The 22,974-nt window shown below is 38.9% G+C and overlaps 2 protein-coding genes across 7 annotated transcripts in view; one reads left to right on the top strand and one right to left on the bottom strand.

The window, feature by feature from the left end:
• The window catches only part of PEX13 (peroxisomal biogenesis factor 13), a 33,043-nt gene extending 27,015 nt beyond the window's left edge, over positions 1–6,028 (bottom strand). The window contains exon 1 of the mRNA XM_019970207.2: positions 5,872–6,028. Coding sequence (XP_019825766.2) covers positions 5,872–5,963 — 92 coding nt within the window. The 5' untranslated portion in view covers positions 5,964–6,028. The remainder of the gene's footprint in view (positions 1–5,871) is intronic.
• Positions 5,420–22,974, top strand: part of PUS10 (pseudouridine synthase 10) — an 82,850-nt gene continuing 65,295 nt past the window's right edge. For 2 of the 6 annotated variants that reach the window (XM_070798728.1, XM_070798725.1), the window contains exons 1-4: positions 6,495–6,567; positions 10,827–10,967; positions 13,512–13,775; positions 14,512–14,598. In XM_070798728.1, coding sequence (XP_070654829.1) covers positions 10,842–10,967; positions 13,512–13,775; positions 14,512–14,598 — 477 coding nt within the window. In that variant the 5' untranslated portion in view covers positions 6,495–6,567; positions 10,827–10,841. The other 4 variants (XM_070798727.1, XM_070798726.1, XM_070798731.1 and 1 more) reach the window with 4 other exon arrangements.

The raw sequence follows: 22,974 nt of genomic DNA, 5'->3' as shown, positions 1-22,974 counted from the left end.
TTTATAAATGCTAAATGTAACAAAAGCAATTATGAAGTACAGCAATGCATGAAGGATCCTGACAAACCAAATATAAAAACTTATTATAAAGACAGCGTGGTGTTAGCATGCTGCTGTTGCTGCTAAATCGCTTCAGTCTTGTTTGACTCTGTGCAACCCCATAGACGGCAGCCCACCAGGCTCCCCAGTCCCTGGGATTCTCCAGGCAAGAACACTGGAGTGGGTTGCCATTTCTCCAATGCATGAAAGTGAAAAGTGAAAGTGAAGTCGCTCTGTCGTGCTCGACTCTTAGCAACCCCATGGACTGCAGCCTTCCAGGCTCCTCCGTCCATGGGATTTTCCAGGCAAGAGTACTGGAGTGGGGTACCACTGCCTTCTCCGGTGTTAGCATAAGTATAGATAAATAGCACAACAGAACATATCATGTGCTGTGTGCTAAGTTACTTCAGTCGTGTCTGACTCTTTGTGACCCCATGGACTATAGCCCACCAGGCTTCTCTGTGCATGGAATTCTCCAGGCAAGAGTACTGGAATGGGTTGCCATTTCTTCCTCCAGAGATCTTCCTGACCCAGGGATCAAACTGGGGTCTCCTGCATTGCAGACAGATTCTTTACTGTCTGATCCACCAGAAAAGCCAGAAATATAAAACAGATCCTAAATTTTATCATCAGAGAAGTGCAAATTAAATATAATTTCACACACATTAGATTCATAAATATAGTACTATAAAATAATATCAAGTGTTGGAAAAAATATAGAGAAACAGAATACCTTGCTAGTGAAAATGTAAAAATTGGTATACAACCACTTTGAGGAGCATCATGGTAATAGTCAACAGTGGAAGATAAGCATACTCTTCCAACTAAGTAACTCACCTCTCAGAAAACCTCATGGAAATGTGAACAAGGAGAAAGACACAGAATGCTTACTGAAAGTAGTAGTAGCTTTAAACAACTAATTCTCTAATATATACACAGTTTACTTCTATATAACAGAATATGTATGCTCAGTCGTGCCTGACTCTCTTGTCACTCCATGGACTGTAGCCCACCAGGTTCCTCTGTGGAATTTTCCAGGCAAGGAGTGGATTGCCATTTCTTCCTCCAGGGGATCTTCCCAACCCAGTGATCAAACTTGCATCTCCTGCACTAGCAGACAGATTCTTTACCACTGAGTCACCTGGAAAGCCCCTATATAACAGAATATTCTATGGCAATTAAAACATACTAGAAGAATACATCATTTTATAAAGCCTTGCTTTATCATGTTTTGCATACAGTGTGTTGTACAAATTGAAGATTTGTTGCAATCCCACGTCAAGACTAGGTATCTGCGCCATTTTCCCCCCAAACTTTTTAAAATTTTGTATTGGGGTATAGCCAATTAACAATGTTGTGGTAGTGTCAGGTGAAGAGCAAAGGGACTCAGCCATACATATACATGTATCCATTTTCCCCTAAACACCCCTTCCACCCAGGCTGTCTGCACCAATTTTTTTTTTTTTTTTTTAAACAGCATTTGCTCACTTTGTGTCTCTGAGTAACATTTTGGTAACTCTCACAATATTTCAAACTTTTTTGTTATTATTATATTTGTTATGGAAATCAGTGATCTTTAAATGTTACTACACTACTTGTTTTAGGACACCAAGAACTGCACTCATAAGACAGCAAACTGTCAAAATATATGTTGTCTGTGTTCTGACTGCTCCACTGACCAGCCTTTCCTCCAAAGTCTCTCTCTTTGCAGGATCCTCTTACTCTCTGAGACATAAAAATGTTGAAATTAGGCTAATCCACAACCCTACAACGGCTTCTAAGTGTTCAAGTCAAAGGAAGAGTCACAAATCTCTAACTTTAAATCAAAAGCTAGCAATGAGGGCTTCCCTGGTGGTACAGTGGATAACAATTGGCCTTGCAAGGCCGGGGACATGGGTTCAATCCCTGGTTGGGGAACTAAGATCTCACATGCTGAGAGGCAACTAAGCCCACACATCCATGTGCCACAGTGAAGATCCTATGTGCTGCCACACAACTAAGACCTAATACAGCTAACATAAATAGATAAATATTTTTCTAGAAAACAAAAAAGTTAGAAATGAATAAGCTTAGTGAGGAAGGCATGCCAAAAGCCAAGACAAGCCAAGGGCTAGGCCTCTTACACCAGTTAGTCAAGTTGTGAATACAAAGGAAAAGTTCTTGGAGGATATTAAAAGTGCTACTCCAGTGAACATGTGAATAAGAAAGTGAAACAACCTTACTGCTGATACGACAAAAGTTTTAGTAGTCTGGCTACCTCAAATCAGCCATTAATATTCCCTTAAGCCAAAACCTAATCCAAAGCAAGGCCCTAACTCTTCAATGCTGTGAAGGATGAGAAAGGTGAGGAAGCTGCCAAAGAAACTTCTGAAGCTAGCAGAGGTTGGTTCACAAGGTTTAAGGAAAGAAGCTGTCTCTATAACAAGGGAGTGGAAGATAAAGCTGCAAGTGCTAATGCAAACACTCTAGCAAGTTATCCATTAATGAACGTGGCAATGCTAAATAATAGATTTTCAATGCAGACAAAAAACAGCCTTTTATGGAAAGAAGATGCCATTTAGGACTTTCATAATCAGAGGGAAGTCAGTATCAGGCTTCAAAGCCTCAAAGAACAATCTGTTAGGGGCTAATACAGCTGGTGACTTGAAGGTGAAACCAATGCTCATTTACCATTCTGAAAATCCTAAGATCTTTAAGAATTATGCTAAATCTACTCTGCCTATGCTGTTATCAGTGGAACAACAAAGTCTGCACTACAGCGTAACTGTTAACAATATGGTTTACTAAAAATTTTTAAGACCACTGTGGAGACCTCGTGCTCAGAAAAAAAGATTCCTTTCGTATTACTGCTCAATGACAACGCAAGTGGTTACCCAAGAGGTGACAGAATTGTACCAGAGTAATGTTGTTTTCATGCCTGCTAACAAATATCCATTCTGCAGCCCATGTATCAAAGAGGCATTTCAACTTTTAAGTCTGATTATCTAAGAAATAAATCTCATAAGGCTATAGCTGCCATAGATAGTGATTTCCATGATGGACTTGGGCAAAGTAAATTGAAAACCTTTCTGAAAAGTTTTCTTAACGGCACTTTTTAGATGCCATTAAAAACATCTGTGATACCAGGGACAAGTTCAAAATATCAATTTTAACAGGAGTTTGGAAGCAGATGATTCCAATCTTCATGGATGTCTTTGAGCAGCCCCAAAACTTCAGTGAAAAGAGTAACTGCAGATATGTTGGAAATAGCAAGAGAACTAAAGTGGAGCCTAAAGATGTAACTTTATTGCTGTAACCTCATGATTAGACTTCAATGTGTGAAAAGCTGCTTCTTATGGATAAGCAAAGAAAGTGGCTTCTTCAGATGGCATCCACTCCTGGTGAGGACATGAAGACTGGTGAAATGACAACAAAGGATATAGTCTATTATGTAAATCTAGTTGATAAAGCAGCATCAGAGTTTGAGAGGATTTACTCCAATTTTGAAAGACGTTCTACTGTGGGTAAGATGCTATCAAATAGGATTGCATGCTACAGAGAAATATTTGAGAAAGGAAGTCAACCAATGTGTCAAACTTCACCATTCTTATTTTTAAAAACTGCCACAACCACTCCAGCCTTCAGCAATGGGGATAAGACCCTCTACCAACAAAAAGATTACAACTGGTTGAAGGCTCAGATGATAGTTTGCAATTTTTTTTTAGTAATAAAGTATCTTTAAGGTATGTACATTATTTCTTTAGACAAAATGCTACTGTACAGACTTCAATAGAGTGTAAACATAACTTTTATATGCACTGGGAAACCAAAAAACTCATGCGACTTGCTTTACTACAATATTCCACTTATTGCAGTGGTCTGGAGCCCAATCTGCAATATCTCCCAGGTATGCCTGTACAGCTTATATGAATGAAAAAGATAAATTTCAAATAATACTTAGTGGAAAAACACTATGCAAACATACAGTTTGATAATATTTATTCGAAGTTTAAAAATACACTAAATAATACATACATACATATGTAATGTACACACAAACCCAAATACTAAAGTATAAAAACATTGGTGGTGTGGTTTAGTTCCTAAGTTGTGTCCAACTCTTGAGACCCCCATGGACTGTAGCCCACCAGGCTTCTCTGTCCACGGGACTTCCTGGGCAAGAATACTGGAGTGGGTTGCCATTTCCTCCTCTAACAAAAACATTATGCACAGTAAACACCAAATAGGGACAGTAGTTACTGTAGGAAAGAAGAATGGGAGGGTTTAACCGTTGCTCTAATTTTTATTTTGTAAAAGACCTGTGGCAAATCTGGCAAAATGTTACTAACTGCTTAAAGCTGGGAGTTAATACATGAGTATTTATCATCTTAGTCTCTACCAGTCTCTAGGTGTTTAACATATTACAATTCACATTTTCTTAAAAAGTGGGAAAATGGTTAATTTTACATAAACAGAACTTAACCAGAAGCAAGAATAAAAGTTTGCTCTTCCTAAGAGCAGTCCAAATTTTTAAAGAGAGTCAACCATTCATAAAAAAGATAGCAGAAGGTGTCACCCAGCTTAACAGCATAATTAAACCTTATTACTTATGTGCCTATCATTATTAAATAAAGTAGCAATTGTGCTCAAACATCTTAATAAAAGATAACTAGATTTCAGAACATAGCAGAAATTCATTCCAGTATGTTCACGATTTCTATGTAAAGAAACATACCATAGTAGGTGATCTGACATTCCAGTCTCACCATCTGAATTAAGATGTCCAGATCCACAGACTTAGAGAACGAACTTATGGTTACCAGGGGCGAAGGGTGTGGGGGAGGAATAGATTGGGAGTCTGGGACTGATATGTACACACTGCTGTATTTAGATAATCAACAAGGATCTACTGTACAGCACAGAGAAAACTGCTTAATATTCTGAAATAACCTAAATGGGAAAAGAATGTGAAAAAGGACACATGTATATGTATGACTGAATCACTTTGCTGTACACCTGAAACTAACACAACACTGTTGTTATGTTCCAAAATAAAATAAAACTATAATATAAAATTTTAAAAAATTAAAAAGAAGTCCCGATCCACCCAACACATATCACACAGGCCGTGAAATTCTCCTCTTTAATTCTATTTTAACCTTTTTTGAGTTGTAGATTCATTTAACACTGATTAAAATAAAAAAACCATAGGCCTTAGAAAAAAAAAACCACTCGCTATGTAGCACACAAAGGCCACCGTTAGGCCTCAGTTTTGAACTCCCGCTTTCAAGTTGCTTTCACCAATCTCTATCCGAAACAAGGCTGGGTTATGCTGGGAAAGAACGCAGAGCACAGGCTTGAGTTGTAGTTGCGTAAAAGTGACCTTTTGGGCTTTCACCAACTTGTAGAGAGATGGTTAAAGGCTTCAGAGACTTTGCTCCCTAATGAGAGGGGCTGGGCAAATGTCTCTCTCACCTACAAAGGACCGAAAGTCTCTTTAAGGTGGAGATGGCGGAGGAAAAAGAATCAAGCAGTTCAGTGTCCCTCAAAGAGAAGGGACACTGAAAAGAGAAAGGTACCTGCCCCTTGCTTCCGAGCACCCACACCCACACAGGCGCACAGGCACCCCCTGGAAAACGTCGCTATCGAGAGCTGCCGAATCAGAAACAGCTGTCTGACACCGAAACTACCCCTGCAGACGCCCCGGCTGCACCTCGACCCCCGAAAGGGTGCGGGTGGGAGCTGGTGGAGAGGGGGAGGGGACACCTGAGCACCAACAACGGCCACAACCGCCTCCTGCCAAGTCCGCGCTGCGGCCCACAAAACTCGCGGCCTGAAGAATCGCACACTCACTGGAAAGTGGGGCCGGGTCCTGGTCCCGGCCCAGTCCCCGGAATCCGGCGGGTCTCCCAGGGTTTCGGGGGAGGTGGCGGCTGGGACGCCATCTCCGCCTCCTCTCAGCTCCCGCTCGGAACTGGGACTCTCCAGGCCCCGGGACACCGGCCGCTTGAACGCCAGGCACAACTTGCAGAGCGCCGAGCCCTCCACCCGGACCGCCCCTGAAGTCAGGATGTGGCTCGTGGTGCTTTGCTGCTTGGGATTACAGTCTAGGTCTATACCACTAATCCATGGGAAGAAATGATCTCTTTTTATTTGTCCTAGAAAGAATTTCCATTCTAAACCGAGGATAAGAGTTCATCGATATTTCCGGCAGCGGCTACAGTGCCCCAGACGTCGGAGTCCCACGGAGGCTTCCTTGGGACAAGTCCCGCACCCTCCCGGAGTAATGCTCCACGCACTTCTCCCCCCGCGAAGGAGGCAGGGTGTGTTGCGACTGGCCAGGCATCTTGACTGATTTCCTTGCCAACATGCAGGGGAGAGAGAGTTCTCTCAGTCCTCGCGTGAGAGACCTGGTACTTTCGTTCTAAAGCTCTTGTTTCCTCGGGGAACAGAATTGCTAGACGCAATAGGTGCGTTGTCTTTAGTCTTCCCCGTTCTCTCCAAGGGCTGGAAGGGGTTAAATTTCAGGCTCCGGCGTCCTGGGAGAAGGTGAGGCTAGGAGGTCTGAGGTGAGGGGTTGCGGACTGGGTGCCGGAGAGGTGTGGATGCAGGGGATCGTTGCCTTCCTTCTGGAGAAGCTTTGATAGCAAGAAGGGGTGCGTGGGAAGTTTTTTGGATCTGAGTGAAGGGGAGAAGGGCTTGCTTGATGGCCGAAGACTCGAGGTTAGACCTGGGGATGAACTTTCCAGAAATTAGATTCCACTGCAGAGCGTATCGGTAGCGCGATGAAGTTACGAGCATCTCCTTATTTAAAAAATCCACACCCCACCCCACAAAACGAATTGACCCCCTTCTGTATGAAAATGAGTTTTAAAAGTTCCCAGGATGTGAGACTCAGCCTGGGTATTTTGCCTGCTCCTTTGCCATAAATAATTTCTGTAATCGTCGGAGATGTGAAGAGAAAATTCATCCTCTCTTCTAGTAAACCAGGGACCGGGCGAGTTACCGCTGGTTTATGGAGAAGAGACTCTAGGGATCCTGACACCTGGGAAGAGGTTCTGTTGCAATATGTTCCAGTTGTTTGTGTACACACGTAAACTAAAAGCAACTATCTTGAAGGCAACCAACAATGAAGACCGTACAGCACGGGATGTATTTCTCAAGGCTTGCCTTCAAAGAGAAGAAATCTAATATGCAATAACTGATTTCTCATGTTTTATGAAATCCTATCATTTCAGCGCTGTACACTTGAATCCAAATTTAAGGCACAGCCTATTTTCTCCCAACAGTGTTAACATGCTTGGGAAGTCGCTAGATGGTTGCCATATAAAAATGATCTTGCTGCTGCTGCTGCTACTGCTAAGTCCCTTCAGTCGTGTCCAACTCTGTGCGACCCCATAGACGGCAGCCCACCAGGCTTCCCCGTCCCTGGGATTCTCCAGGCAAGAACACTGGAGTGGGTTGCCAAAAATGATCTTGAGAAGTTTCTAAATCCACTAACGTAATTACAGAAGAGGGTTTTGTTCTGCTTTTTAAGACCTCTTCAAATTACTCAAGTCGGGAGTTTTCCTAATTCTAAACAGGTTTGAGAATTTTTTAGAGCTAAGAGATTATGATGTGTCATTTATTGACTTGCCTGATACTTTCATTCTAGTCAACCCACTAGAGGAACAAACATTGTCTTTAAGCCAAAGGAAAGGTAAAACATACATTTTAACAAAGAGTAAAGTCTCCACTCGGTACAAAGTGTCCTTTTTAAACATCACTCATGGATTTTTTTTTTTTTTTTTTTTGGTCAGGAGGGTTTATTTGTTTCTCTTTCTAATTAAAGCTTAATTCTCAATTAAATGAAATCCTTAACCTTAGCTAATGGAAAGGAGAAAAGATAAAGGGGCAAGATAGAGACAGTTTCTCTGTGAGGCCAGTGCATCAGGGATACACTTTAAATGCTGACAATCAGCTTCTTAAAGAATGCCAACCCCTTCTCTAACAGCACCAAACTGTTAGATTAAATGGGCTAGGGGAAGAGATTCAGATCTTTTGTAAATAATGGTCACACAGAGCTTCTTTTTGTAAAGAGTGTTCTCCACATACTCTTTACTTCAGTTCAGTTCAGTCACTCAGTCGTGTCCGACTCTTTGCGACCCCTTGAATTGCAGCACGCCAGGCCTCCCTGTCCATCACCAACTCCCTGAGTTCACTCAGACTCACGTCCATCGAGTCGGTGATGCCATCCAGCCGTCTCATCCTCTGTCGTCCCCTTCTCCTCCTGCCCCGAATCCGTCCCAGCATCAGAGTCTTTTCCAATGAGTCAACTCTTCACATGAGGTGACCAAAGTACTGGAGTTTCAGCTTTAGCATCATTCCCTCCAAAGAACACCCAGGGCTTATCTCCTTTAGAATGGACTGGTTGGACCTCCTTGCAGTCCAAGGGACTCTCAAGAGTCTTCTCCAACACTGCAGTTCAAAAGCATCAATTTTTTGGCACTCAGCTTTCTTCACAGTCCAACTCTCACATCCATACATGACTACTGGAAAAACCATAGCCTTGACTAGACAGATCTTTGTTGGCAAAGTAATGTCTCTGCTTTTGAATATGCTATCTAGGTTGGTCATAACTTTCCTTCCAAGGAGTGTCTTTTAATTTCATGGCTGCAATCACCATCTGCAGTGATTTTGGAGCCCCCCAAAATAAAGTCTGCCACTGTTTCCACTGTTTCCCCATCCATTTCCCATGAATTGATAGGACCAGATGCCACGATCTTCGTTTTCTGAATGTTGAGCTTTAAGCCAACTTTTTAACTCTCCTCTTTCACTTTCATCAAGAGGCTTTTTAGTTCCTCTTCCCTTTCTGCCACAAGGGTGGTGTCATCTGCATATCTGAGGTTATTGATATTTCTCCCGGCAATCTTGATTTCCAGCTTGTGCTTCTTCCAGCCCAATTCTTTACTTTCCAAGCTCCAATTTACTTGGACAACCCTAAATCAGTGTTTCCCAATCTGGGTGTCTGAAAGTTTTCACTGGTGTGTCCAGACAGACCTGATTTCCTTCCCTGCCTCTCCCTCCCAACTGCACATATTTAACTGAATTAGAACCCAGCCACAGGCAATCTGTTGTTTGTAGTCTTGCCTGATCAACTGATTTTTATGTTTCTATGGAATTCTAAGAATTCCATAGAACTATCTACCTGTCTTCATTATTTTCTGTTAAGGATCTACTCTTGATAAGTGGCCACAAACATTTAGAAACTTGCATTTAGTAGTGGGTTTAAAAGGTTAGAAAACATAAACTGATTCTAAGAGTCACATCTTCATAGTAAGCAGTTGGTAAGAGCTTCAGTCTCCCACTCATATTAAGCAAGTTCGTTTGAATTATGACATTGCACAAATTAAAGGTGCCAGTTGTTTATCAGTACCTCAGTACCATTACTGGGAGAAGGCAATGGCACCCCACTCCAGTACTCTTGCCTGGAGAATCCCATGGACGGAGGAGCCTGGTGGGCTGCAGTCCATGGGGTCTCGAAGAGTCGGACACGACTGAGTGACTTCCCTTTCACTTTTCATTTTCATGCATTGGAGAAGGAAATGGCAACCCACTCCAGTGTTCTTGCCTGGAGAATCCCAGGGACGGGGGAGCCTGGTGGGCTGCTATCTATGGGGTCACACAGAGTCGGACACGACTGAAGTGACTTAGCAGCAGCAGCAGTACCATTACCTTGCAATTATGGTTTTATAAAACATCACTAGTTCCTCATTTTAAATTAATGTGAGCTGATTCATTAATCAGAAGACCCTGCCCCCAAAAAGAATGATTTCATAATTTAATTTTTATTACCCCTCCTTCCAGGCAACAAGAGCTTATTCTCTATGGAGTATTTACTTCTAAGTGAGTTTTTTCAAATTGAGTTGTTTTAGACAACAATTACTCTGAAATATTTTGCATTTAATTTGTTTTTGTTGGAATTTTTACTTGTGTATGGAAAGAATAGATTATTCTCACTTTGCTAATAGTTGGTTGTTTTTTAGTTATTATTTCATCAAAGTAAAATTGACATTTTTGAATCTACTGATCATTTTATTTTGAATACTTGTCTGCTTATCTATCATTAAGGTCAGTCAAGTATTACCTAACATAGAATGATCTGATTATTTTTTCTAGCAAAAATATAAAATATTTATTCTTGGCTGTATGGGTCTTCATTGCTGCACCTGCTTTTCTCTGGTTGTGGCAAGTGGGGACTACTCTCTTGTGGCACATGGGCTTAGTTGCTTTGCAGCGTGGTGATCTTCCTGAACCAGGAATCAAAACTGTTTCTCCTGCATTGGCAGGCAGATTCTTTACCACTGAACCACCAGGGAAACTGCTAGCAGACTCATTTTTGATTTCTAAGAGTAAAGTTGATCGAATTTACTACTCTGTGTTCTCAAACAGTACTGAATGGTACAAAATAAAAAGCAGAATTACAGTCTTTATTCTTGTTTTCATTATCCTCCTCAGAGACAACCATATTTTATTTGTTTTACTTTTATTTCTTTTGATTGATTTAGTTATGTTGATGCACTTATCATAATCTAGAATGTTGAATCCTCGACAACTAGAAACTTTTACCTGATCCATCTAATAAATTGGTTCGAGTTTATGTTTCAATATGGATGTAATGAAAGCAACGTTATTGGAGAGTACCAAATAGTGATTTCCAAATATGAACTTTTTATCCTTGAAGAGTCTTATCCTTAAAGGTGACCGTATATTTGTCTGTGAAAGTAAAGCACAAAAGATGCTCATTAGTTTTACTTATTCTTTTCTAGTTGCAATTACTGAATATGTTTCCTCTGACTGTGGAAAACAAGCATGTGGCCCAGTTGTTGCTCAGTACTGGTACCTGTCCAAGATGTATCTTCAGATTCTGTGGTGTGGATTTTCATGCACCATACAAACTTCCCTACAAGGTATTTTCTTTCTTTCTAAAGTTAAGAAAGGGTCTCTATTTTTAAAGTCAGTACCTGTGTATTTGAGAGCAAGTATCTTCATTAAAAAACTGTAATGAAATAATTACTGATAATGATAATTTTAGAATTTCCATTACCATATAAATGTAAGTTCCTTCTTAAGTGATTATATGTAGCATTTAATATAGTAGGATCTTTGTGGAGCAATTTCCTGGTACATTTAATGTTGCATAGACCTTTCCTAAAGACTATCTAGACAGAATATCACAAAATAGTGTTTCTCACCAGATTTTAGTAAAACATAACAGAAGGGGGTGGAAGCATTATGAGTTTGGTTGCTTTTTTTTCTTTTTCTGTTTTACCACTTGTATTTAAGTAGGGGTACTTGTAACTTTCTAGAAGTAAATGCTTATCATCTATCATCACTTGCTGCTATTCATAACAAAAAAGTAATATACTGAGGTCTTTGACATTTATGGTAATATACAGAGAGCTTTGACATTTTATAGAATATTTCATATAAGATATATAACATTTTGTGAAATATATTTTACTCTAATAGTGATATTCATTTAAGAGGCAGATAGTAATTATATATGTATATAAATATGTACTTATATAAGCAGTACAAATTCACACACATGTGTGCCTGCACGCTCAGTTTCCTATAATTAAAAAAAAATTTCCCAGAGACTTCCCTGGCTGTCTAGTGGTTAAGAATTTGTGCTTCCATTTCAGGGGGCATGGGTTCAATCCCTGGTTGGGGAACTAAGATCCCACATGCTGCACATGTCACAGACAGAAAAAAAATTTCCCAGGAGTTAGCAACAGCGGTCATTCCTTCTATGTATTAATCATTTCTATTATCTTGGAAATTAGTAATTATGTCCGGTATTCATATACATTTTTATATGTCAAGTGCTCATATAATCCTCATAATAACCTATCAGGTAAGTACATACTATGATTATCTCTATTTTCAGATGACGAAACTGAGACACAGAGAGGTTAAGCAACCTGCCCAAAGTTACACAGCTATTAAGTGAGCAAGCTAGGATATGAACTGTCTGTCTGAATCCAAAGCCTAGAATTTGGAGCTAGAAGACATGGATTTGAACCCCAGTTCCACCACTTTCCAGCTTCAGTTTTCTCCTCTGTAAATGGGATTGATGATAACATCCACCTCACAGGATTTTAAGGGACAATATCTAATAACGTATGTGAAAACACTTTGAAAACTGAAAATGGTACATATGCTATGATAACAAATAAATATATCTGTATCATTTATATGCATAATAACTACAAAGTAGTAAGATTGAGTTTAATGTAACTCTTCAATTATTTTCAAATACATTGTTTTATACATATGTTGTAAGTTTTGTATAGAGACTTAGTGTTACCAACTAATATATCATTTTATGTAAATAAACATGAAAATATCTGAGGACTTTATTGGGTAAATATACTTATATTTTGGTATTTTCTAATCATATCATATATGTGCACATACATATTAATATATCTGTACAATGTTTATTGACATTATAGATCTTCAGTAATAATAAACATGTTTGTGTGGGCCATAATATACCTGTATGTGTATATATGTATGAGTACATATTTCTCTGTTAAAGATTTAATAGGAAAACTAATGTCTTAATAAAATGAATTAAATTTGTTTGAGTGAAGGATTTTTTCCTTTGGAGTCAGTAAATTGTAATGTGAGTGAATTTCAAAGGGATATTTATTCAGCAACTGAATAATATCTGCCTAATTTAGACAAAACAGAAGAAAAGTCCTCTGAATATTTAGATGAGTGGAATGTCTGAAATATGAGAAGGTTTGAAAGCAGTGCCACAATTTACATTCCAATACTAAGAGTGACAGAAATTAGGGAAATCAGAATGTAGCAAAGAGCTTTTTTCAATAATTGCCTATTAGTGGTATGTAATTATGATGCCAAATTTCAGCATTGCCAGCATCTGTTTACCTTTGTGTAGTTGATTGCCTTGAAATTATTTTTACTTAGTAGACTTTGAATCTAATTTTTTAGATTTTTTTTTAAATTTTTTAGATTTTATATTAAACATTGTACATATGAGATTTTCATGGTTGTGAGATTATTAAATAACCTAACATGAATGGAAATTCAGTTTGCATTTCTACTTGTTAATAATTAGAATTGAAGTTTTTTGTTTTGTTTGTTTGTGTTGCTGAAATTAACAAGTGAATAATCATCAAAGCAGAACTACAAATCAAATTAGTAAATTTGTTAATGGAGCTTTTCCATCTCAGATTTAAGAATTTAGCTCCTCTGATGTATGAAACCCTTTTGAAAAAATATTCACGCACATATTATAGGAACTAGGTAAATCTCTTCTAAATTCTCCCTAAAGCCAGTGCTGGTTATATAAAACAAATTCATTGCTCCAGAATTGATGTAAAGCAGCATTGTATAAGTCTATGAAATGTCATAATTTTCATTCCTGTTAAGGATATTGTCAAAGAGTCATTATTTTTTCTTTTTAATTAACTTTTCAGGAGTTGCTCCGTGAACTACAAAAATTTCTGGAAGCTGAAGAAGATGAATTAGTTTCTGAAGTTCCAAACCCTCCTCCCAAGAAAATTCGACTCCAAGAACCAGAAGATCAGATTGATGGGATGGATAGTCTGAGTCAAAATGGAGAGGGAAAGCTCTCAGTGACTGAAGATGGAAGCAGTTCTTCCAAGAACTCGAATTTAAATGTATGCAATGTATGCCTAGGAATTCTTCAAGATTTCTGTGAAAAAGAGTTCATTAAAAAGGTACACTGGTTTTTTTAAAATTAATGTGTAATATATAAAGATTTTCAGTTCTAAGGCCTGTATCCAAAGGAAGAATGCCATTCATTTTAACTTGTTTCACACAAATGGATCATTGGAATATTTTCTTAAATTTTTTAAAAAACGAAGTCTACTATTCTCAAATTACCTTTTTATCAACATGTCTGAAAAAAATCAATGAAGTATGTATTCATGTATTTCTGTTATGAGTGCTGTTCAATTGAACAAAATATGGCAGTTTCCCTTTTGCTGTTTAACATAGCTAAGGAGTTAGAGAAACAGTTCTTTTTGAGACCTCTCAGTGTCTAGAAAAGATGAGTATTACAGCTTTGTGAAAGGTACATGATTGAAGGTGAGATTGCTTTTTGTTGCTAGGTGTTAAGAGTGCCTATTTTGTTTAAAATCTTTTCTGAATTATCAGGTGACTTACTAGAACAGTATTTTGACATTCAATAGATTATTCTGCAGGTGAGTCCTGGCTTTTGATATTATATCAAGATATCTTTGATATCTTGGTGCCTCGTGATATCAAATATTTGATTTCAGGATGTTTGTGAGAGTTTCCTACTCAAAGACAAAAGTTTAGAAGTTTTGCAGTGCTGTCTCTTGGACCAAAAATTCAAGTTATGAAGATTCCTGTAAAATTTTCAGCAGTTCCTAGAAATCTGTATAACACTTTTTTTATGAAATAAATACTTTCTATGTAATACTTTTTTAGGTGTGCCAGAAGGTTGAGGCCTCTGGGTTTGAATTCACCAACTTGGTATTGTCAGTCTCCTTCCCACCGCAGCTATCTGTAAGAGAGGTAAGGTCATTTACATTCATAAAACTATATGTGAAGTATGCAATAGAATTCCTAAAAAATAGGGAAGTATAAATATTCCTTACCATATTATGTTTTCACAGTTTGTGTATTTATTGAATGTCTGAAAGCATTATATTATTATAAATGTTTAATAATGTTGAGTGAATGAATGAAAAAAGGAATTATTGGTTCAAGTTCGTCTATCCCTCACAGGACTGCCATTTTTTTTAAAGGTCCTTATTCAGTAGCAACATTCATTGAGCATTAGCTCTGTGTGAGACATGCTGGTCAGAGAAAGAGATTTAACCAGGACTTCAGAGATCTTTGGGGCTTCCCTCTCAGTTGGTAAAGAATCTGCCTGCAATGCAGGACACCCCAGTTCAATTCCTGGGTTGGGAAGATCCTCTGGATAAGGGATAGGCTACCCACTCCAGTATTTTTACGCTTTTCTTGTGGCTCAGCTGATGAAGAATCTGCCTGAAATGTGGGAGATCTGGGTTTAATCCCTGGGTTGGAAAGATCCCCTGAAGAAGGGAAAGGCTACCCAGTATTCTGGCCTAGAGAATTCCATGGACTGTATAGTCCATGGGGTCGCAAAGAGTCTGACATGACTGAGAGACTTTCATTACTACTACTACTACTCAGAGATCTTTGGGGGCAAATGTATGTGTTTTATAATGGTCCTAGGCTAAGGTCATTTTAATTTTGATGAGCCTTTCTTTTCCAAAGTAAAATATAAAAAGGTGACACCTCTTTTAGTCAATGGAAAAATGGAGAGAAAGTACTTTAACTTTTTTTCTTTAGTAAGTGAAAAAAAAAAACAAAACAGGCATTATCATAACATTCCTGTGTGTAGAAACTGATGTGAAAACAAAGCTGTCTTTACTAAAACTGTTAAATGTAGCATAGAGAGAATGACCTCTGTAATCTTAACTTACAACGAGTTGTAAACACATCCATTTGTATGTATGAGGTATCTTTTCCCCAAGAATCCCAAAACTTCACCTTTCATCTGTACCATCACTTTCTTTGGGTGAATATGTTTATTAGCCCCTAAAAGGCTAAATGTTGACTTAAGACTTGTTGAAGCTGAATAAATGAAAGAGAAGAGGTGGGATGTGAAAAAGAGTAGAGTGATTTTCAGTAGTGTCTCTGTTGATGACAAGATAACAGAGCAAATGGAAGAGTAAAGAGGATGATGATGCGATACCAAGGTTCATGAACACTTAAAGTAATTTTCTAGTCAGTCATCAATGCATTTCTCACTGATAGGTCCAATTCTGGTAGAGAAAAACAGACTTTGAAAAGCTAACTGACTCACAAAAAGTTTCAGTATTTGAGTAACAGAGATAGGAAAAGAAATATATTTTCTAAGTGTGGTTATATATCTTGCTACCAACCTCTTCATCTGAATGTTTATATTTTTACATTAAAATTTGTAGTGTCCGTTTTTACCACATATGTGATTTTTTAACACTCTTAACTTAGTATTTGTTGAATACTTATGAAGTATTTATATTCCATATTAGAAATAGAAGATGCTTCTTTAAATAAAAAATAGAATTATTCTTCATAAACTCTTCTTTCTTTTTATAATTGATTTTTAATCATTAAACTATTAGCAGAAATATATAATTAGTCCAATTATTGGGGAATTAATACATTAATACATTTAATGTATTAATACATTTCCACAGTTTAGTGTATAAAGTTTTTCCTTTGTATTAATGGGTAATATATTTTTACCCATTATATTCTTAAGAATAATAACTATTTACAAGTTTGCAGTATACTGTTTTTGCAACCCAGATATTTTCAGCAAATCATGTTTATGGTTCACTTTGTCATTTTCTTTTATTATTATGTTTTGATACAGTGCCCTAAAGGATATGGGGGTACTAATCTACTCCTAAGTGAAAAAACCTTTTAAAATTTGTATTCCTGATAGGATGGGAGAAGTATTGATATGTAGACTTCAAACAGTTCAGAGGAAAAGGCAGTCAAAGAAAAAATGGCATAGGAATCTGGGGTGGAAAATAAAAGGATTGGGAAATTCAGAGAAAGTGCAATTCAGACTTTTGTTAAAGCCAGATTATCTGTGTGAGTTCCCTGGCAGTCCAGGGATTAGGATTTGTGCTTTCACTACCATGGCCTGGGTTCATTTCCTGGTTGGGGAACTAAGATTCTGCAAGCCATGCGGCATGACCAAAAAAAAAAAAGCAAATTACCCCAACCATTAAAATAACATTTAGGGAGAAAAATACATCCCGATGAAGAAGAAATGGGGGCTATCTTCTCTCACTTTCTGTGTGTGTGTGTGTGTGTGTGTGTGTGTATAAACATTTGTATTTATACATGTTTGACTTTTTCTTTGATAAATTTCAAAAGTAATAAGACTAGCCTAATGAACCCTATGTGTGTATCATCCAACTCCAACAGTTAAATTTTTTTATTTTACCAGCCTGAGATCAATTTTTAAAAAACATAGAAAAGGTGAAGTCAAGTTAAGGCAAATGTAGAAGGAGGCTTAGATCTATAATAATAGCAAGTGGAAAAATGAGCACAGACTTGCAAGAATTGCTAAGGAAGACTCAGGGTACTTAAAGTTATATTTAGATCAACAGAGATGAAAAGGGGATAGATCTGCTTTTTGATACTGAAGGTATACTGCTGATGCATGATATAAAGAAAGCAGTACCCTGAAGATCCTGTTTGTCAAGGAAAGTGAAAGTGAAGTCGCTTAGTCATGTCTGACTCTGCAACCCCATGGACTGTAGCCTGCCAGGCTCCTCCATCCATGGAATTATCCAGGCAAGGATACTGGAGTAGGTTGCCATTTCCTTCTCCAAGGAAAATGACTTGCAAATGAAAAATGTCAAATGGTCACTGCTAAGAGAATGAAAGCTCCACATGGTCAGTTCAGTTCAAATGCTCAGTTGTGTCTGGAACCCCATGGACTGCAGCACGCCAGGCTTCCCTGTCCATCACCAACTCCCAGAGCTTGCGTTTGAGCATGTCCATCAAGTTGGTGATGCCATCAAACCATCTCATCCTCTGTCATCCATTCTCCTGCCTTCAGTCTTTACCAGCATTAAGGTCTTTTCCAGTGAGTCCGTTCTTCGCATCAGGAGGCCAAAGTATTGGAGTTTCAGCTTCAGTATCAGTTCTTCCAGTGAATATTCTGGACTGATTTCCTTTAGGATTGACTGATTTGATCTCCTTGCAGTCCAAGGGACTCTCAAGAGTCTTCTTCAAAACCTCAGTTCAAAGCATCAGTTCTTCAGTGCTCAACTTTCTTTATGGGCCAACTCTCACTCCATACATGACTACTGGAAAAACCATAGCTTTGACTGGACAGACCTTTGTTGGCAAAGTAATCTCTGCTTTTTAATATGCTGTCTAGGTTGGTCATAGCTTTTCTTCCAAGGATAAGTGTCTCTTTATTTCATGGCTGCAGTCACCATCTGAGGTGATGTTAGAGCCCAAGAAAATAAAGTCTCTCACTGTTTCCATTGATTCCCCATCTATTTGCCATGAAGTGATGGGACTGGATGCCATGATCTTAGTTTTTTGAATGTTGAGTTTTAAGCCAGATTTTCACTCTCCTCTTTCACTTTCATCAAGAGGCTCTTTAGTTCTTCTTCACTTCCTGCCATAAAGGTGGTGTCATCTGCATATCTGAGGTTATTGATATTTCTCCCAGCAATCTTGGTTCTGACCTGTGCTTCATCAAGCCCGGCATTTCACATGACTCAACCTGCATATAAGTTAAATAAGCAGGGTGACAATATACAGCCTTGATGTACTCCTTTCCCAATTTGGAACCAGTCCGTTGTTCCAAGTCCAGTTCTAACTGTTGCTTCTTGACCTGCATATAGATTTCTCAGGAGGCAGATAAGGTGGTCTGGTATTCCCATCTCCTGAGGAACTTTCCATAGTTTGTGTGATCCACACAGTCAAAGGCTTTGACATAATAGTCAATAAAGCAGAAATAGATGTTTTTCTGGAACTCTCTTGCTTTTTCAATGATCCAGTGGATGTTGGCAATTTTATCTGTGGTTCCTCTGCCTTTTCTAAATCTAGCTTGAACATCTGGAAGTTCTCAGTTCATGTACTGTTGAAGCCTAAGTTGGAGAATTTTGAGCAATACTTTGCCAGTGTGTGAGATGAGTGCAGTTGTGCAGTAGTTTGAACGTTCTTTGACGTTGCCTTTCCTAGGGATTAAAACTGACCTTTTCCGGTCCTGTGGCCACTGCCGAGTTTTCCAAATTTGCTGGCATATTCAGTGCAGCACTTTCACAGCATCATCTTTTAGGATTTGAAATAGCTCAACTGGAATTCCATCACCTCCACTAGCTTTGTTCATAGTGATGCTTTCTAAGGTCCATTTGACTTCTCACTCCAGGATGTCTGGCTATAGGTGAATGATCACACTATTGTGCTTATTTGGGTCATGAAGATCTTTTTTGTATATATAGTTCTTCTGTGTATTCTTGCCATCTCTTCTTAATATCTTCTGCTTCTGTTAGGTTCATACCATTTCTGTCCTTTATTGTGCCCATCTTTGCATGAAATGTTCCCTTGGTGTCTCTAATTTTGTTGAAGAGATCTCTAGTCTTTCCCATTCTGTTGTTTTCTTCTATTTCTTTGCATTGATTACTGAGGAAGTCTTTCTTATCTCTCCTTGCTATTCTTTGGAACTCTGCATTCAGATGGGTATACCTTTCCTTTTCTCCTTTGCCTTTCACTTCTCTTCTTTTCTCAGCTATTTGTAAGGCCTCCTCAGACAACCATTTTTGCCTTTTTGCATTTCTTTTTCTTGGGGATGGTCTTGATCACTGCCTCCTGTACAATGTCACGAACCTCCGTCCATAGTTCTTCAGGCACTCTATCAGGTCTAATCCCTTGAATCTATTTGTAACTTCCACTGTATAATCATAAGTGATTTGATTTAGGTCATACCTGAATGGTTTTGTGGTTTTTCCCTACTTTCTTCAATTTCAGTGTGAATTTTGCAATAAGGAGTACATGATCTGAGCCACAGTCGGCTCCTGGTCTTGTTTTTGCTGACTGTATAGACTTCTCCATCTTTGGCCGCAAAGAATATAATCAGTCTGATTTTGGAATTGACCATCTGGTGATGTCCATGTATAGAGTTGTCTCTTGTGTTGTTGGAAGAGGGTGTTTGCTGTGACTAGTGTGTTCCCTTGGCAAAACTCTGTTAGACTGCCTTACTTCATTTTGTACTCCAAGGCCAGACTTGCCTGTTACTCCAAGTGTTTCTTGACTTCCTACTTTTGCATTCCAGCCCCCCATGATGGGTGTTAGTTCTAGAAGGTCTTGTAGGTCATCATAGCACTATTCAACTTGAGCTTCTTTGGCATTACTGGTTGGGGCATAGACTTGGATTACTGTGATACTGAATGGTTTGCCTTGGAAACAAACAGAGATCATTCTGTCATTTTTGAGATTGCACCAAAGTACTGCATTTCAGACTCTATTGTTGACTATGATGGCTACTTCATTGCTTCTAAGGGATTCTTGCCCACAGTAGTAGATATAATGGTCATCTGAATTAAATTCACCCATTCCAGTCCATTTTAGTTCAGTGATTTCTAAAATGTCAACATTTACTCTTTTCATCTCCTGTTTGACCACTTCCAATTTGCCTTGCTTCATGGACCTAACATTCCAGGTTCCTATGCAATATTGTTTTTTATAGTATTGGATTTTATTTCCATCACCAGTCACATCTACAACTGGGCATTGTTTTCACTTTGGCTCTGCCTCTTCATTCTTTCTGGAGTTATTTCTCCACTCTTCTACAGTAGCATATTGGACACCTAGAGTTCATCTTTCAGTATCTTATCTTTTTGCCTTTCATACTGTTTTGGGGGTTCTCAAGGCAAGAATACTGAAATGGTTTGCCATTCCCTTCTCCAGTGGACCTCATTTTGTTAGACCTCTCTACCATGACATCCGTCTTGGTTGGCCCTACAGGGCATGTCTCATAGTTTCATTGAGTTGGACAAGGCTGTGGTCCATGTGATCAGTTTGATTAGTTTCTCTCTTCCCTCTGATAGATAAGGATAAGAGATTTATGAAAACTTCCTGATGGGAGAGACTGACTGTGCAGGAAACTGGGCAGGGCCATGCTCAGTAAATCTTAATCCAATTTTCTGTTGATGGGCAGGGCTATGTTCCCTCCCTGTTAATTTGGCCCAGGCCAAACTATGGTAGCTGTGAGAATTGTAATGGCAGCCTCCTTCAAAAGGACTTGTGCACGCACTGCTGTTTTCAGTTCCCCTGACCCCTCAGCAGGCCACTGTTGACCCACACCTCTGCCAGTGACTCCTGGACACTCACAGGCAAGTCTGGCTCAGTCTCTTGTGTGGACTCTGCTCGTTTCTCCTGGCTCCTGGTGTGCACAAAGTTTTGTTTTTGCCTTCCAAAAGTCTGTTTCCCCAGTCCCCAGTCCAGATTGTTAAGCATTTCCAAATGGGTTCAGGTGTTCAGATCTGGGTGAATTACATTCCAGAATAGATTGAGAAGAAACTTGCAGCCTCCATGATCATTGAGAGGTTTTAAAAGCAGATTTTCCAAACGTCTAGAGACAGATGAGGGCAGTTGTAACTTTCCAAAGCTGAGGAAAGTTGGTTTTGTTACCTACCAACTGGTGACCTTGAATCTAAAAGCCTGGCAAGATTCTAGATCAGAAACTAAAGAGTAAATTGTGGACAGTGAGGATAAGGAAAACTTAGTTGAAGAAATTCATTAAAGTCGAATCACATCTGCATTATTTCTTGCACTTACAGTCTAGTAGGACTGACTGATTTGTCTGTGTGTGCTCAGTCGCGTCCAACTCTTTGCAACTCCCTGGGCTGTAGCCTGCCAGGGTTCTCTGTCCATGGGATTTCCCAGACAAGAATATTGGAGTGGGTTGCCATTTCCTTCTCCAGGGGATCTTCCGAACCAGGACTGGTAGAACAGGGAAATGCAGTAGCACCTGTATGACTGGGACTCAGCTAGTCATTTGATCAGGTTTCTTTCCCATGGTAACTTCCTAAAAAGTGACAGGAAATGTGACCAGGATGTGAAAACAGTTGGGTGGATTTTGGTCATTCCCAGAAGGAGCTGATTAACGACTGGTATCAGACTGGATGATGTTTTTCCAAAGGTGCTCTGCAGATCAACCACTTGAAACTCACTTTAGGAAAGATTTCAAAACATTGTAGGCCTTGTCTCAGACCTCCTAAATCATGATCTCTAGAGTGGGGTCAGAGAAGCCCCTCCACAAGTTAGGTACATGTTAGAATTCAAGAATCACTAAACTTCAGGGAGATTTATGGTGTGCTGTAAGACTCTTTTAATACCTTGTCCTGTTCATGATTTCTATCAGTGATGATGGAACATGTGATAATAGGAACACTTACTGTAGTTGTGCATGACAGAGACTTGAGAGTATAACAGACAGGTTAACTGTTAGAATTGAGATCCAAAAAGATCTCAAGAATAGGGAAAATCTAACAAGATAAAATTTAATAGAATTAAATATATGTTTTTATACTTGTGTTTAGAAAAATAACTGCCAAGTAAAGGATGAGGCAGGAGTAGCTTCAGAGCTCTGTTTATAGCAAGGCTTAGGGGTTTTAGTTAGTAGCCCAATGTGAATTATGGATGTGATTAGATAAGCTCTTTGGATTTTAGTCCAGATATTAGAAGTATAGCAAAGAGAAATAAGAAAGACTTCTTAAATGAAAAATGGAAAGAAATAGAGGAAAACAACAGAATGGGAAAGATTAGAGATTTCTTTAAGAAAATTAGAGCTATCAAGGGAAGATTTCATACAAGGATGGGCATGATAAAGGACAGAAAATGGCAAGGACCTAACAGAAGCAGAAGGGATTAAGAAAAGGTGGCAAGAATACACAAAAGACCTCTACAAAAAAAAGGGTTAATGACCCAGATAATTGTGATGGTGTGGTCACTTACCTAGAGCCAGACATCCTGGAGTGTGAAGTCCAGTGGGCCTTAAGAAGCATTACTACTAACAAATCTACAGAATTCTAGTTGAGCTATTCAAATCCTAAAAGATGATGCTGTTAAAGTGCTGTACACAATATGTCAGCAAATTTGGAAAACCCAGCAGTGGCCACAGGACTGGAAAAGGTCAGTTTTCGTTCTAATTGTAAAGAAGGCCAGTGCCAAAGAATGTTCAAACTACTGCACAATTGTACTCATTTCACATGCTATCAATGTTATGCTGAAATTCCTTCAACCAGATTTCAACAGTACGTGAACTGAGAACTTCCAGATGTACAGCTGATTTAGAAAAGGTGGAGGAACCAAAATCAAATTGCCAACATTCACTGAATC

The sequence above is a fragment of the Bos indicus genome, chromosome 11 (genome assembly GCF_029378745.1).
Source record: "Bos indicus isolate NIAB-ARS_2022 breed Sahiwal x Tharparkar chromosome 11, NIAB-ARS_B.indTharparkar_mat_pri_1.0, whole genome shotgun sequence".
Lineage (NCBI taxonomy): Eukaryota > Metazoa > Chordata > Mammalia > Artiodactyla > Bovidae > Bos > Bos indicus.
This window is presented reverse-complemented; position numbering and strand designations above follow the sequence as displayed.